Genomic DNA, 12,598 nt, shown 5'->3' on the forward strand with positions numbered 1-12,598 from the left:
GTTGTCATATTGCCCTTAGTAAAGCCCCGGCTACAGTAGCCCACATATCACATTGCTATAAAAGGCACGAAAATCACAAAAGTAATTTTAGCCTTTCTGTTGCTTGAGTTGAAGTATGAACTTAGCAGTATGCCACCTAATGCCACCTAATGCTGTGATTCAGAAAGGTGCATGACCTATCAGACGGTGGGTGCGCCTTCATGAGACTGTGGGCGTGGAAATGTGGATCTAAGCCTGGATTTAATGGCTCGCAGAATGGTCTAATCTTGTCCCAGCTTTTGCAGTGTTGGCAGTTGTGCTCTTACTTATATGCTTATAAATAATATCAGTAACTTATTTTATCCAGTTTGTATTTAAGGTTCTTTAAATGATCTCCAGAGGACTTTTCCCTCTACATGTGTCAGGATTAGTGAATTCGCCCCTGATGCTGGCAGCTTGCAGGTTATCAGAACTGGACGCATGCCGTACTCACTTTTTACTTTCTTTCTTTTTAGGAAACAGCAACAGAAGAGCAACACAGCAATGGCGGAGGCAGCGGAACTGAGCACGGCCAACATAAAGATATTTTCCCTATCGCGACTCGGTGACCGTGAAACTTGGAATTCCTTGGATTGTGCCGAGAATATCACCCCTGCGATGAGAAGGAAGAGGAGTGTTAGGCTGCCAGTCTCTCACAGAGAACTTTCACATGGATGGGATAAGACAGAGTTTGGCTGCGTTGCCAGTTCCTAACCTTACAATACACAATACATTCTGAGTGGGAGGAGACCACCGACTCTCCAGCAGTTGCGTCAGTACAGGTCTCAGGAACCCGCCAGTACTTGCAGGCCTATAACAGCTGGAAAACCACAGGCTGCCGCAGGCTGTATAACTAACAGTCCTAGCCATTTTTATTAATGGGAATCACATTTCCAACACAGTTATCAACATTCCACTATTATTCGTGTATTTTCTACCAACAGCAATTATCAAAACAGAATATTTTGTAGTGTCGATACACATAGGACGTACAAGCAGCTTCTGCTGATTAAAATGATATGCGGCATGGCTATATTCTCTGTGTGAGACTGCGGCTGTATCTGCATGTGAAATGCTACGTTACAGTGTCACAGCAGCTGACACTGTAACATAGCATTTTGCATGTACATATAACTGCAGGCGCACACAGAATATAGGCATGCCGCATAGCATTTTAATCAGCAGAAGCTGCTTGGGCATCCTATTTTAAGGGGGAAAAGTTGCACGAAAAGACTCTCGTCGCTACCAAGTCACACTGTGCTATAACGTTATGTGTAACGCGATTTGTAGCACACGGAGGATAGATGTATGTGGATGCATCTGTAGCTACGAATCCAGCAGCCCAGCTCCCACCCGCCCGAGGTCTCGCCTGTAATGCAAGTATTCAGTGCAGTATGGTAATTCACGTTCCCGAAAACGCAGGGGTGGAGCAGTGCACTGTCAGCATAGCTGCGGAGACTACAGACAAGGTATTTGGATGCGTGGTCAGTGGAGGGGATGTGGCTACACCTTGCTGTGTTCATATTTATAATGCTCAATGACACAAAGCATCACACCGGTAACGTGGTCACCTGCAGAGGCCTAGGTAATTACTAGCTACCCTCCCTCTCGGCGCTCTTGATCATCAAACCCATATCAAAATTTATGTAGGGGCCCAGCCATGCCGCTGTAGCCTCCCAGAGTCCTCCTCTTTGCTCTGCTTTGTACTTTATATAATAATGTAATAACTTCACAAAACAGTATCTTGACAGTTAATTGCATTTTATTATGATAGTGCAATTTATGAAATTTAATATAAACACAAATGTGAAATACAAATTAATTACAAAAATATGTTGTTTTCAATTTTAGGAATGGAATAGGATTCTTAGGGGTCAATCCAAGTAGGTGAGAGCTGCGAGTTACTATTTTATCTTCGAATTCGCATAGTGAATTCATTTTGCAATCCATTTAGCAACTATCACAGATCCAGTCAGAGTGAATTCGCATTTTTCCATTCACACCTACCCGAGGGTGCGAGGTGTAAAGGAAAATCTTTATTTTAAGATTAAAATGTTGGGACAATTGGGACAATTGGGACAATTAGACAATTGGAAGTTTCCAATTAGCTTAATTAGTCCAATAATTACAGGTAATTTTTTGGGGTAAAAAAAAATGTCCTCAAATTACCCCAAAATCAACTTTTATGTTAGTTTAGGCAACCCAAATTTAATTACAATATTTTTTTAAATTGTTAATAAAAAATATTTTTTTTCTTTGTTTTTTTATCATTTTTGTACAATTTTTCAAGGTGCCTTCAAAGGACCCCCAAATCACCTTTTTTCCTACTTTTTCTTTTGCATTTTTCGTTTAATACGTTTGAGATTAAATTAAAAAAGTGTTTTTTTTTATCATTTTCTTGCATTTTTTTTTTAAAAAAGCACAAATCAGCCATTTGACACCATTTAAAGACCTTCAGTACTTTCCTAATGCTCACAAACAGCCTTCTATACGGTCTTGCCACTTTGGGGGGTCCAGGATGGTCTCCCCACTTTTGCACGCACTTCTCTCAAATCTCATTTGGCAGTCAATTCGCAAATCTCTGCTGCGAGTAGCGTGAATAGGCATTTTTAATTGGAATGGAGAATTCTCGGTAGCGCGCATGGATTGACCCCTTATTTCCTGAAACAGTCGTAATGTATCTGCCAATTAAGTTATGCAAGTAGACTTCATACAATATCGCTATGTCGCTAGTGATATAAGTACTATTATTAGTCAACCAATCAGAAGCAGCTAGATAGTATTGCTGACAGACATTAACATCATTCTGTATTGTTGCTACAGCCTTCCTAAAAGACAAATTGTGTCCCAATACCGTACAATTCCCAACAGGTAAATTGAGTCAAAATAATGTGAATTAGAGATGTACGGTTCATTTTTCCTGAAATACAAAAACACGCAAACAGAGGGGATCAGAGTCGAATTGAGACCCAGTTCAGTATCACTTTGGGGTTCTGAGTCAAACTGATTCCCGGTTCTGTTCTGTAGTCAGTTTGGAACTCAGATTTAAAAAGCGAACTCGAGTATTAGATTGCACGTACACAGGTCCAAAGTACATGATTTTAGCTGTTGTATCGGGTTTTTTTAAATCGATTTATCTATTTATTTTTTTATAAATTTTTAAGGAATTGGAAAAACTGAATCTGAACAAAGTGGTTTTTGAAAGTGGTTTTGGCAAAACACTTTAGGGTGGTTTTGCCAAAACCAAAACATTTTGATGAATTAGAACCAAAACACGGGGGGTTCTCGCACATCTCTAATGTGAATATGTCCTTAGGGTATTTACTATACTCATGCCTGGCCTCATGTCACCTCGCACATAAACATTAAGAAAACACTACATATAGACGCATGCATACGCATTTAGGGTTGGCATGCGGTGCATTGAATGCCTATCTCTTATGCAAAACTTGACGCACATTCACCTCTTTGCGAGTGCCACGATATATAGGACTTGATGTGTTTGCTCAGATAAAGGGCTCTATTTACTAAGCCTTGGAAGGAGGAAAAGTGAACGGAGATAAGTTGCCAGCCAACCAGCTCCTAACTGTCATTTTTTAAACACAGCCTGTGACATGGCAGTTAGGAGCTGATTGGCTGGTACCTTATCTCCGGTACTCTTGGGGAGTGAACTGTTGCGGGACTCTATGGGACTCTTGGGAGTCCTGTTGAGCCCCCCCAAAATTCAGGAGTCTAGCGGACATTGCGGACAGTTGGCAAGCTTGCTATAAAGCATACAGGTTATGAACAGTTACTGAGAACTGAAGTTGTGTAACCATAAACAAGATTTGCATTACTGTGCGTTCTGCCAATATTAAAATAGCGGGGTTGCCGACATCTATCAGGAACCAGCTTTAAAATTTGGCTCTGCCTCTGTACATTATAAAGTCAATTTCACATAAAAAATACATCAGCATCTTCAGTATTTTACATGTCCCAAGCGAAATTAGAAGCACGAGGAATTGATCAATATGCCGAAAAAGTTTAGTCTGGGCAAACTACACATTTCTCTCGCAAACTTTTCTTTTTCAAGAAACAACACGGAACATGTTTATGCTGCATTGTCTTTGAGCACGAAATATTGTATCGTAGGATCTGAATCTCAACCTGAGGACAGATACAAATAAAGGGGGAATATTTTCTGATGTACCAGAGAAATAAGCAGCGAGCCTCCAGCAGAAGCTGCCGCTGGATTACAAATATTGAAATGACTTAGAACCATCAACAGCCGTCTCCCAAGACAAAAATGTGTATAATTACCAGACATTTTGAAGTAGAAAAAAAGATACAGTTCGCTTCGGTGAAAATAAAAAAAAGACTTTCTTATACCCCAGTGAGAGGTTGTTTACAGAAGAGAAAATATAATCATATGGTAAAGCTCATTAATTCTAAGGTATGCAGACATGCTGATTCGTTAATGATGCTTTGTAAAGAGACACTCCCCTCCCCCAGGGCCCACCTGTTACCTGAAGTCAGCAAACAGCGGAGGACGCACTGGGGTTCGTTTACATCTGGAGGTATCTCAAATTGTTTTTGCGAGATGTTTTAAGATGACCCTTTTCTCAGCGCTAAGAGACATCCTGCATCGCCACTTATAGCATTAATGCGAGATGTCTTAACGCTATACTGTATGAAAAAGATAGTCACCGGAGAGGTGACACCGGAGAGGTTGGGTATGAAATCCTGGCGGCTTTTCATCCGCCGTGTGAAATGCAGATGCTGGAAGCCCGAAATATCAGAATCCTGATGGGGCAGGTAAGTATACTAACCCTCCCCTCCCCCATCCTCTAACCCTAACCCTCCTTTAGGGTTGCCTAACCCTAAAACTCCTGGGGTGGTGCCTAACCCTAAGTCTCTCAGGGGGTGCCTAAACCTTACCCCCCCTTCCCGCACTCTAATCCTAACCCTCCCCTGGGGGGTGCTTAACCCTAACCTCCCCCCGGTGGTGCTTAACCCCCGCTTCCCCTAGCCTAACCCTCCCCAGGGGGTGCCCAACCCTAAGTCACCCTGGGGATGCCTAAACCTAATCCCCCCCCCCCCCCGCGGCTAACGCTAACCCTGTCCCCGCTTACCTTTGTTCAGGAAGCTGTCTGTCGTCGACCTAAAGATAGGTGTCGGTATTTAGACGCCTATTTTTAGTACTAAAGTCGGGATTTCGACGCCGGGATTCCGTCAGATGGCTTCCCGTGTGTTGATACTCTAACTCCATCCCGTTACGATAATAACCAAACTCTAGTGGTGATTCAGTTGCTGACAGATTGCAGCTGCTAACATGTTAGAAGCTGCAATAGCTGTAATATGGTAATACAGCAGGAGGCATTACATGCATTACTGATCCCTGCTGCATCCTTGGATGCAGCAACGGGTCATCTGCGTGTCCATCGGCCTGCTGAGTGACCCATGGGGTCCCACAAGCCGGCCGCCGCAGCATAGTAAAACAGGCCAGGAATTCTCCATCGGCCGACGGAGATCCTGGCCTTTCCGCTCCCACCCAATGGAGGTGACACGCCTCCGTTTTGGTTAACGGAGGCCGTCACCCTCCTTGCCCAGAAAGGGCAGCAGACTGTCAATCACTGACAGGTTTGCTGCCAGACTGCGTGCGACCATTGGGAATTTGCGATCAGCTGAATCAAACCCCCCCACCACCACCCCGTTCCTCTGTATCTCATCAGCTTAGTGCTGATGTGATGCGTTAGGACTCCTGGGTGATTCTAAAGCGCAAATGCCAGATTTTTGGGAAAAAAACCCAAGATGTCATTTTGGAAGTAGAGCCCATGAGAGAACACACCAGGAAGAGCGCCTGGAAGTGTCATCGGAATGTACTGTAAGTACGCATAACGACTTCCCAAAAAGGTGTCCCTTAACAAGCATTGAATAGCTCAATTTTCCGTCGCTTGGTAAGTTATCAGAACACTTTGTCGCCATAGCCGCCTACAGCAGCAACTTGTTTGTACAATTAGTTAGGTACTGCTTCAGAAATATCTGATTTCTCCAAGGAATAACTTTTCTTACATATCGAGAAGTGGGAATAACACCTTTTTTTCATCAAAAACTCCAAATCAATAAGTGATACATTTTATCATCACTATTCGGACCCCGATAATTAACATCATGAATAGGCCCCTATGACCTTACTGTGTATAGACTGTTGTGGATCATCGACTTTGACTTATCCACTTAATCCTGGAGAAGCGGAACCTGGGCAAGTTAGCGTTAACTTAATTGCGGCATAATTTGAGTTTATCTGCAGGACAGAAGATTCACACTTAAGATTTACTGGAGTACTGTATGTCTGTATTACATTACATGTTATATGGAAAATATGCTTTCTACACATATTAATAACTTTCACATTCATCATTACAGTAATTGTCAAGATGATATTCCCTCTTGTATATCTGACACTTCATTATAATATTGTTAGGATCTGCAATTAGCAGATCATATTGTGCTGTTCTCATGTGTCCATTAATTACTGCCTGTCTGGGTGCAGTATCAGCTGCACACTAATCTGTCATTAGGGAGGCTTGCAAGGCTTGCTCTGATTGGGCCCTGTATCTGTTAAATTGCAGCCAGCCCTCCACTCTATGCCGGTGATAGCGTTCACATGTTTCCGGTTGTGGTCAGTCTCCTGAGTATTTCAGTCGAGCTCCAGTACTCCTTTTTGTATTCCAGTCACTTGCCGTTTGTGTCATCCAGGTGGCACAGTCCGTATCCCAGCTACTTGCCATTTGTGTCATCCAGGCGGCACAGTCCGTATCCCAGCTACTAGCCGTTTGTGTCATCCAGGTGACACGGATCGCACACCTGCGTCCTGAGTACGTTATTCCACGTGCTGCTGCTTGTGTCAAACCGGCCGCACTTGGTGCACCTCAGTGTCCAGAATACGAAATCTTGCGTTCCACTGCTAGAGTTATCTCGGCGGAAGTTAGCACATCCCATCGTCGTCTTGCCAAGCATCTCAGCCTAAAGGCTGCGTCTCGGCCCAAAGGCCGCATTGAGCCAAGATTACCAGCTCTCAAGGCTGCCACACAACTCTTGGACTATTACATTCCTGCCCTCAAGACTGTGCTGGACTAGGCTCCTAGGTAATCGTCCCTATCAATCCTGACAAATATTATATTGTGTACAAATAGGGAAGTACAACTTTAGCATTTTCTTATAAGGGAAGGGGGCCTGGACCGCACACCCTAGCTCTTTCTAATGGGATGTGCTACCTAGCTGAGACTTAATATTACAACATAGAAAAAAGAGAGAGAGACTAGATGCACCATACAACTACTAATAATTATACATCATATACAAGGTTTTTGATATAAATTTCCCCAAAGTTATGAGCTTAGCTACCAAAGTCTAGGTAACCTCATCGGTTAAGTCCCTAACACTATGGGGGTTCATGTCTGGGGCACCATCCCAGCCAAACCACCCCAGGGCACCACACAAAAAAAACCAGCAGTGAAGTGTTGAAGTGTTAGGTAAGTGAAAGTGGCTGCTTAGTGTTGTAAGTGTTAGAAAAATGAAAAATAAATATGTGAAAATGTAACATAAATAAAAAAACAAACATAGAGTGATATAAAGTGCTAAAAACAAGTGTTAAGTGGTGATGCCCCAAAGAAGTCCAGCTAGAGTAGTTCAAGGGGCCCCATGCCCAAAATTCACCCCCATAACTGACTTGCTATATAGTTCCATCTTCTTCGGACCATGGGCGTGATTCAGAGATGTGCGCTATTGCGATATTTAAGCAGTTGAGCGAATATTGTTCGACTGTGCATGCGTCATGGTGGCACTGCGCAGTTAGTAGGGACCATTTAAATTACTGATTTGAATGATAACGGTAACGATATAGTTATCGTTCAAATCACTCATTAACATCGATACGTGTGTACGCACCAAAACTGTACCCAAGCCCCCTAAGACCAATTTTAATCTATTCTTCTCAAAGAGCCCCATTGATATGGAAGGAGGGTGCTGTTACGTTACTATGGGATATGGAAGGAGGGTACTGTTACGTTACTATGGGATATGGAAGGAGGGTACTGTTACGTTACTATGGGATATGGAAGGAGGGTACTGTTACGTTACTATGGGATATGGAAGGAGGGTACTGTTACGTTACTATGGGATATGGAAGGAGGGTACTGTTACGTTACTATACATTGGGCAGTGAGCCCTAGGAAGTGTAATTACTGGCGGTCCTCTCAGGAGGCAGTCCCTTAGTGATAAGTGTCACATACACTGAAATCTGAAGTAAGCTTAGATCAGGGATTGGCAACTGCGGCGTTCAAGCTACTGTGGAAATAGACATACAATCATGCCAGGCCACAGCTTTAGCATTTCCTAACAGTAAATTTGTGGAAGGGCATGCTGGGAGGTGTAGTTCTACTGCTGGAAGGCCGTACATTCCCTACCCCTACATAATTAGATAGTAAATATTCACGCGTTAATTAAGTCTCATTATTCCTGATTACATATTATAGCAAATGAAAGAACAACTTGGTTTGTGCAGGCAGATACAGGTAGCTTAGCGGTTATAGAGTCTATGTCTTGCTTTCTGTACACTGTAGGTCTGAGTCTGCAAAAATTCAGTACACCGGCCGACATCTGAAGTCTAGTGCAATTATCTGCCCGTATCTCTGCGACTACACGGCCTAAGCCCCAGGGGCGTCTTTATAGAGGAGGAGGACTGCGTGCATCCCCCGTCACGGGCCGCCACCTCTCACTCCGGCGGCCGGCAGCCGACTGACGCGGCTGGCCGGCCGGCCACCACAGTATTAATAGAATCTGGGCACTACAGTGTGCCCAGAGTCTATTGTGCATGCGCAGATCGCCGGGGAAATGGCGCTGCACCATTTTCCCGGCGATTTCCTCACAGCGTATGTGCAAAACACCAGAAAAATGGCCGCGGTGGCCATTTTCTGGCGTTTGAGCAGCGTTGGGAGACCCGACGTGGGCCCTCGGAGAGGTAAGTTTTACATAATATGGGTGTAGGGTGTGCGGTGCAGGCCCCCCTTGCCCCTGTGCACAGCACACCCTGCACCCATTATAGATATGCCCCTGTACAGCCCTCTTTCCTTATTACAGACTGAAAATGGCGTCCACTCGACCTGTGCTGGCCCCTTCCCCTTTTCGCATTATGTCGTGAATAGGGGCCGTTGCCAGCCCGCACCCAGGAGCGCGGCATTGCACAGAGTATCAAGAAGACGCTCCATTCAGCTGTATACACGGCAGGGTGTCCAAAGGACGCTAAGGGCAGCATTGCCGCAGCGTTACTGGCTGCAGGGTACCGTTCTATGCACCCTGCTAGCCAGTTCCAAGGGCCATAGGGCAGCGAAGGTGCCGACCTGGGCTCTGTCAGTTGCTACCTAGGTACACCCATTTCAAGGATGGAGAGAAATGTCCGAGAGGCGTCTGAATATACGCAAAGATGTTCATGTTCGCTATGGCGCATGCACAGTTTACTAGAACCCGCTTGATGTGGCTGCATTTGGACTTCCCTGTGGCTCAGAAGCAGGCCCTGTAGCTCCCCTAGAGGAAGCAGACTGTCATTTCTGCGACGATCGTTAGCGTTGCTCGCAAGCCTCCGCTGCATGTGCATCACCAAATTCCCTCCGATGTTCCGTTTGTTACATTTGACAAATGTTATTCTTTTTCTTATCTCTCTCTCTAATACATGTTACATAGAGAATTTCATGATCATTCTCCATGCTTAGATAACAAATGCACCTTTTGTTTTTCCTAATGCGCAGACTAATAAACACGCAGTATGCCCAGTAGTGTTTCCCCTGTGTCCCAGAGCAGCCTCGGTAATTCACAGTTCCACCAATTTCACACAGCCCCGAGTTATTGAATAAAGGTATTTTTTCCAGGCGTTTTGCTTTGGAAGCCCCTTGGTGAGCCAAGCACTACAGTGAAATCCTAAGCAAAACACATTTTCCATCTGACATGTGTTCTTTATTAAGGCTGGGGAATAAATATAATTATGCACTGCATCTGGTATATAAGGTGTATTAATACAATATGTTGGAAATAGGTGTGTTATAGAGCACCCACTTCATACACAGGAAACAAACTGGTGCACAGCAACCAATAGCTATCAATTATCTAATACATTAAAAAAAGTGATAGCCAGAATCTTGGTTTCTATGGGCAACACCTCCTTCATTTAGGAAGGTTTGATAGACCTACCCCAAAGTCCCATGGCGAAATGACTGGCGGCTGCATTGCGCTGTGCGCAGTACCTCACGCCAAGCTCTTGCTATCTCCTGTCAATGCCAAACCAGCATCACCATGATTGAATGGGGGGAGGTCTTTGTCCCCTTGCTGACCATTTCCCACTTGTAGCATTTCACAAATACACTGGTTGATGTATTACCTGGTTGTTTATAGATCTATAAAGCACATAATGCTAATGACCGACCCATCTCTTTCCACCCCTTCTCTTCCAAGCTGCTTCAGCTGATTGACTACAATTGGCTCGCCACCTTTCTTCTCCCACTCGCTGTTTGACCCTCATCAGTCTGGCTTTCGTCCTCACCACTCTACAAAAACTGCCCTCGCTAAAATCTGTAATAACCTCCTTGCTGCCAAATCCAATGATCATGACCTTTTGCTCATTTTTCTTGACTTCTCTTCTGTTTTTGACACTGTGGACCATCCTCTGCTACGACAAATCCTTCACTCCCTTGGTCTGTGTAACAGTGCTCTCTCCTGGCTGTCCTACTTCCTCTCGCACCTCTCCTTTTCTGTCTCTTCTCATGACTTCACTTCTCTCTTCTTTTCCTCTACCAGTTGGTGTTACTCAAGGTTGTTCTTGGTCCCCTTCTTTTTTCCCTTTATACTTCATCTTTAGGTGAGCTCATGAGCTCTTTTGGCCTCCGATATAATTTCTATGGTGGTGATATTATCAGACCTACCTTTCCTCCACTGGCCTCTCTCCCTCTATCCACACTTGTGTCTCCAACTGTATCTCTGATATTTCCTCCTAAATGTCTGAACACTTTCTTAAACTTAACATCTCTAAGACTGAGCTGATCGTCCTCCCACCATCTTGAGTCCTTTCACCCCCTCGATTTCACTAGCCATCAACAACCTCACCATCTCTTCTAACCTGCAAGTCTGCTGTCATGAGATTATGCTTGGCTTTGCCCTCTCCTTCAAACTGCCCAAATCAGTTCACGGCTCTTTTCCACATGAATATGCTCCTCAAAGTATCGGGAACGAGTCCACTTTTCTAATATGATACAGTTCGCTTTAACCTAATTTGTAACTTAAATAGCTCAATACAGTAAGGGGAGTGTCTTTATTACTTGTATTGCTTTTGTGTGTGAGTGTGATTGTGTGTGTATGTCATACTTGCCAACTTTCGGGCTGCCCCCTCCGGGAAGTGTGTGGGTAGCGTTGCTCTGCATAAATGAGGGGGTGTAATGATGTGATCGCATCATTGTGGATCCACCCCCTGATTTACAATGACAATATTACTGGCATTGTGGCTATTATGATGCAAGTCAGGGCAAATCGCAACATCGGCCGCCAGACCGCCCACTTTACTCCCAGATTTGGTCACGCCCCTCAGTACCCCGGCCCCGTGGATGTCTCAATGGGATGTAGTCGGCATCCCGGCGTGCAGGATGCCGACGGTCTAAATACCGGCGCCAAAATCCCGACAGGTCGAGATCCTGGCACCAGTATCCCATCCGTCGGCATCCCGAAGGTAAGTATCTGGGTGTTATGGGGAGGTTATAGTTAGAAGTTAGGCAGTATGGGGAGGGCTAGGCACAGGGATGGAGTGTTAGGATTAGGGTGCGGGGAGGTTAGGTTTAGGCACTAGGGGGGAGGTTAGGTTTAGGCACCAGGGATGGGGTGTTAGGTTTAGGGTGCGGGGAGGTTAGGCTTAGGCACTGGGGGGGGGGGGTTAGGCTTAGGCACCGGGGAGGGAGGGTTGGGGTAGGGGTTAGGAAAATAATTACTGTTCGTTCCTATGGGTGTCGGGATTATGGCTGCCAGGATGCCGCTGTCGGTATTCTGACCAGCGGCATCCCGACAGCCAGGATCTCATACCCAGCCCGTCTCAACAGCCCTGCATGCAAGCTATAGCTGGGGGCAGGCGGCAAAGACTATCACCGATGATATCTATTGCTGGCTGTGGGGCTGGTTACATATATCTTCCCCATATAATAAATCAACCCCCAAGGTCTTGAACCTTTCCAGAGTGGGGTTGGTGTCTTATTTTTTCCTGCAAGGCAAAAGCTGTTTCAATACATGAAACAGTGCATTTATTAATTTAATAATATTTATTTACAGGGAAGTAAAATATCTTATTAGGGTGAGCGTAGGCTGTCACACATCCACAAATTCCTATTAAACTTATTTCTATAGTATTTCCCTGAAATAAATGACATTATGTTACCCAGACTGTACTATAATGAGTGTGCCGTATTTCCCGGTGTACATCACTGAAGACTCTGGGCTCTCTAAAAAGCTGATAATATTTACAACAGCAATAAAACTGTGTCTGGCAGTATAAAAGCACTGTAGACACCTT

General features: G+C 44.7%; 1 protein-coding gene across 1 annotated transcript in view; it reads right to left on the reverse strand.

Moving 5' to 3' along the window:
* The window catches only part of PKHD1 (PKHD1 ciliary IPT domain containing fibrocystin/polyductin), a 663,908-nt gene that overhangs the window by 42,513 nt on the left and 608,797 nt on the right, over positions 1–12,598 (reverse strand). The window contains 1 exon segment of the mRNA XM_088467197.1: positions 473–631. Within this exon segment, the coding sequence (XP_088323323.1) occupies positions 473–631 (159 nt within the window).

The sequence above is a fragment of the Taudactylus pleione genome, unplaced genomic scaffold, assembly GCF_031769625.1.
Source record: "Taudactylus pleione unplaced genomic scaffold, aTauple2 ptg000070l, whole genome shotgun sequence".
Classification (NCBI taxonomy): domain Eukaryota; kingdom Metazoa; phylum Chordata; class Amphibia; order Anura; family Myobatrachidae; genus Taudactylus; species Taudactylus pleione.